Genomic DNA, 5259 nt, shown 5'->3' on the forward strand with positions numbered 1-5259 from the left:
AGTTTATTACAACATTATTCACAATAGCCAAGATATTGCAGCAAACTTAATGTCTATTGATGGACAAATAATTAAATAAATATATAATGGACTATTAGTCATCAAAAAGAAGAAATCCTGTCGTATTTGACATAGTTGGACTTAGAAGTCAGTATGTTAAATGTAATGAATCAGAAGGAGAAAGACCCTGAACGATCTCACTTATATGTGGAATCATAAAAGCTTAACTCATAGAAATAGAAAGTAGATGGTACTTAGCAGGGGCTTAGGGGTTGGGGAAATGGGTTGATTTTGATCAAAGGATACAAATTTATAGTTATAAGAGAAGTAAATTCAAAGGATTTAATGTACAGCATGGTGGTTATAATTAACAACACTGTATTGTGTACTTGAATGTTAGGATAGTAGATCTTAAGTTTTATTACCACACATACAAAAAAGGTAATTTCATGAGGGGATCTGTTAACTGATGTTATTGTGGTAATCACTTTGCAACATATGTATATGCAACATATGTATATATATATACAACATATGTATATGCAACATATGTGTGCATATATATACACATACACACACTTATATGTGTATGTGTGAAATAAACACGTTGTACACCTTAAAGTTACATATATTCTATGTCAAATACATCTCAGTAAAGCTGAGGATGAGGGGAGTTTTGTCCAGTAAGTCTAAAGTCTTAGATGCCTCAGGGACAGTTTCTGTCAATTTAAGTTTTCTTTTATGGCCCATAATTTCATATTTCTTTTGTATGCATCATGATTTTTTGTTGAAAACTGGACATTTTAATATCGTAATGTTATAACCCTGAAAATTAGATTTTTACTCTTTTCTATTTTTGATATCTGAAGGTTGTAGTCAACTATTGTTCAATAAATTTTCCAATTTATTTTTGCAAAAGCAGTTCAGTGTTGTTTGTGCTCAATAAAGTCTCTTTTCCTCTAGCTTGTGTTCAACTAGTACTTTGCCAGAGATTTTTTTGAATGCTAAAAGGCAAAAATTTTAAAACACCACCCTCCTCTAGTCTTTGCAGATTCACTCCATGCGAAGCACTCATTTACTATTTTCCCAGATAGATTGTTAATAATTCTTAGACTTCTTTCCCACTTGCAGTGAAACTAGGGATCAGCCAGAGGTGAAAGTGTAAGATCGACTCTGGTCTTCTCTGAGCATGAGTGCCACTGGACATGCATATGGCTTTTAAAATTCCCTAGTATACACAGCCAGTGTGGAACGCTCTAATTTAATTTCCCAAAGAAACTCTCTTTCTAGATTTTCTACTCAGTCTGTTGATGGTCTGTTGTATGTTTTAATCATAATCTTTTGCCCCAGGCAGCTACAGATTTCTCATTACTCTTACAATGTTTTCGGGCAATATGGGCCACATTTGAACCCTATGTGATTTCATGTGAAACTGAGACAAAGCACCTTGAATAGGTCCTTCAGGTAGTTCCCAGACGAATTAAAATACACTCATTTGTGAGCGAGTTATTGCTCCCTCCAGACCTCAGACCATGGTTCCACTCTAGGCCATCTTCAGGATGGCCACTGGACCTAGGACAGGGTTAGGCAAGGGGAAATAAAAATGCCACAAAGCTTTCCTCCTATTTTTAAGTTGCCTTTTTCTTGGTTCAGCATTTACTTGGTTGCTGTGCGCCTTTGGTTGTTTCCCAGAGTACCAGCAAAGCTAGTCCTGACAGCTTCTGCTTGGTTTTGTTGTTTCTGTAGAATAAGAGTTTGGCACTCCATACTCTGTCATTTTGCTGAAATAATCCCCTGTTCCTTTTTTTTGTTTCTAGACTAGATTTCCTTAAATGGCCTTGGGGAACCACAGCGCTATCACTGAGTTCATTCTCCTTGGACTGTCTGCAGACCCCCATGTCCAGGTGCTATCCTTTGTGCTGTTCCTAGCAATTTACCTCCTGACTCTGCTGGGGAACCTGACAATGATGCTGGTGATCAGAGCCGATTCTCACCTCCACACTCCCATGTACTTCTTCCTGAGTCACCTTTCTTTCCTAGATTTTTGCTTTTCTTCTGCCACAGTACCCAAGATGCTGGAAATTCTTCTTTCTCAGAAGAAAACAGTCTCTGTGGAAGCCTGTCTAGCTCAAGTCTTCTTTGTGTTTGACTTGGGGGGCACTGAAGCCTGTCTGCTCTCAGTTATGGCCTATGACCGCTATGCTGCCATCTGCCACCCTCTGCTCTATGGCCAGAAGATGAGCAACCAGCTCTGTAAAGGTCTGGCGTTAGGCTCCTGGAGCCTGGGTTTCCTGGACGCATTCATCAACATCCTTCTAGCTATGGATTTTGACTTCTGTAGGGATCAGTTTATCCCCTCCTACAGCTGTGAGCTGCCCTCTCTCTTTCCCCTTTCCTGCTCTGATGTCTCCACCAGTCTCACTATTCTGCTCTGCTCCAGTCTCCTGCATGGGCTGGGAACCTGTTTCCTAATCATACTGTCTTACACGCTCATTGTTTCTACCATCCTAAGTATCAGCTCCTCTTCACATAGAAGCAAGGCCTTCTCCACCTGCTCTTCCCACCTCACTGCAGTGCTCCTATTTTATTGTTCAGCTTTCCTTCGCTATATAGTGCCAACCTCAGGCTCACCACTGGAGTTGGTCTTCTCTGTACAGTACAGTGTGATGACTCCCTTAATGAATCCCCTTGTCTATAGCCTGAAGAACAATGAGGTGAAAGCAGCTATGAAAAGGACCTTTAGAAAATATCTCCATTGCTAGTGACTAAAGACAGGAGATGATGAAGAGTTATCATACTATAGCAGGATATCTTGTTAGTTGACAATAAAGTAATTTCCTGATTATTCCAATATTGGATCTGTGGAAAGCATCTTAAAATTCATAAAGGTATTTGGAGTACAGCCCATAGGTTCGTACTGATCTTAGGACCTGGCTTCACCCACCAGTGGGAGAGCAACAGCATGAAGTCTTCTTGACCCTGACTTCATCCACCAGTGAACCAGCACGTTAGCCCCACCTGGGATCAGTGGGATTGAGAGTCACCCACCTCATGACTGGTCTACCAACCAGTTACTGGCAGCCTCCACACAAGACAGGGCCTAGAAAACAACCAAACCAAAGTCCAGCCAAGCCTTCCAGACCTCCCACATCATCAGCCTACCACAACAGAAGGACCCATTCAGCACTCATAGCGGGGAACTATAAGGTATATAGCTTGGATGAGGAGAGGGTGGTGCACTACTGCATGCATAGGATGCCTCCTACAAAAGGCCGCTTTTCCAGAGTTGGGAAATGCAACCAAAATAACAGATACACAAAAATACAAATAGAAACATAGGCAAAATGAAGTGACAGTGTTATATGTTTCAAACGAAGAAAGATAAAACCCCAGGAAAAGGACTAAATGAAATAAGGATAGGCAATTTACCTAAGAAAGGATTCAGGGTAGTAATCATAAAGATGATCAAAGAGCTTGGGAGAAGAATGGATGCTCAGAGTGATGTTTGATGTTTTTAACAAAGACTTAGAAAATATAAAGAAAAACCAGAGATGAAGAGTCCAATAACTGAAAAATAAAGAATCCAATAACTGAAATGAGAAGTACACAAGAATGAATCAATGGTAGGCTGAATGATACAGAGAAATGGATCAATGAGTAGTAAGACAGAATAGTGGAAATCAATGATGCTGTCAGAAAAGAATGAAAAACAAAAGACTGAAAAGAAATGGGGAATGTTTAAGAGACCTCTGATACAATATCAAGTGTATTATTATTCACATCAAATGAGTCCCAGAATGTGAAGACAGAAAGAAATGGGCTGAGAATGTATTTGAAGACATAACAGCTAAGAACTTCCCTAACTTGGGAAAGGAAACAACCAAATCCAAGAAGCCCAATGAGTCCTATGCAGGAATAAACCAAAGAAGAAAACCCCAAGACACATAGTATTAAAATGACAAAAATAAAGATACAGAATATTAAAAGCAGCAAGGGGATAGCAACAAATAATATACAAGGGAATCCACATGAGGCTATCAGCTGAATTTTGAGCAGAAACTCTACAGACCAGAGGGAGTGGCATGATTTATTTAAAGTGATGAAAGGGAAAAACATATAACTAAGAATGCTTTACACAGTAAGGCCCTCATTCAGATTTGATGGAAAAATCTAAAGTTTTACTGAGTAGCAAAGCTAAAACAGTACAGCTCCGCCAAACTGGGCTTACAAATAATGATAAAGGTGAAAATAAAAAGGCCAAAATTAGAAATATGATAATTATGAAATGGGAAAGCTCTTAGGTAAAGGCAAACATAGTAAAGGTAAAGGTCATCAGTAAAGGCAAACATATAGTAAAAATAGGAAATCATTTCATACATGAAACTAGTAGGAAGGTTAAAAAATTTTTTTTTATTTTTTAAAAGTAGTAGAATCATCTATATCCAGAATAAGCAGTTAACAGATACACTAAATATAAAATATGATATCAAAAATATTAATGATGAGGGTAAGAGAGTATACACACAGGGTTTTTAATGCATTTGAAAGTAAGAGATCAACCAACTTAAAATATATATGTGTGTGTGTGTGTGTGTGTGTGTGTGTGTGTTTGTGTGTATACACTTTCCCCTCATGGTAACCACAAACCAAAAAGCTATACTAGATTAATACACACAAAAGAAAACAGGATCAAATACAGTCATCAAATCGTAAGAGAAAAAAAAAGAATAAAACAGACCCACAAAACAACCTCCAAACAATAAAAAATAGAAATAAGAATATACTTATCTATAATTACTTTAAATACAGTAAATACTCCAGTCAAAAGACAGAGTGGTTTAATGGATACAAAAATAAGACATGTATATATGCCACCTACAAGAGACTCACTTCATATCTAAAGACTAAGAAAGACTGAAAGTGAGGGAATAGAAAAATGTATTCCATGCAAATAGAAATCAAAGGAAAGCCAAAGTAGCAATACATGTATCAGACAAAATATACTTTAAAATAAAGACTTACATGAGACAATGACAGACACTACATGATGATCAAGGGATAAATATAAGATATAAAAAATGTAAATATATATGTACCCAACATCAGTTCAGTTCAGTCACTCAGTCATGTCTGACTCTTTGTGACCCCATGGACTGCAGCACTCCAGGCTTCCCTGTCCAAATCCCAGAACTTGCTCAAATTCATGTCCATCAAGTTGGTGATGCCATCCAACCATCTCATCCTCTGTAATCCCCTCCT

The 5259-nt window shown here is 38.0% G+C and overlaps 1 protein-coding gene across 1 annotated transcript; it reads left to right on the forward strand.

Moving 5' to 3' along the window:
- The first annotated feature begins 1828 nt into the window (after positions 1-1828).
- Positions 1829-3478, forward strand: LOC110146741 (olfactory receptor 8S1-like). The gene has a single exon (XM_020907702.2). It carries the CDS (start codon positions 1833-1835, stop codon positions 2760-2762), a length of 930 nt encoding a protein of 309 aa, XP_020763361.2. The 5' UTR covers positions 1829-1832; the 3' UTR covers positions 2763-3478.
- The last annotated feature ends 1781 nt before the right edge of the window (positions 3479-5259 follow it).

Source organism: Odocoileus virginianus, chromosome 24 (assembly GCF_023699985.2).
Source record: "Odocoileus virginianus isolate 20LAN1187 ecotype Illinois chromosome 24, Ovbor_1.2, whole genome shotgun sequence".
Taxonomy (NCBI): domain Eukaryota; kingdom Metazoa; phylum Chordata; class Mammalia; order Artiodactyla; family Cervidae; genus Odocoileus; species Odocoileus virginianus.

Bases quoted from the DNA above. Each gene is read 5' to 3' on its own strand.
- LOC110146741 (XM_020907702.2), top strand. From the start codon at position 1,833: ATGGCCTTGGGGAACCACAGCGCTATCACTGAGTTCATTCTCCTTGGA.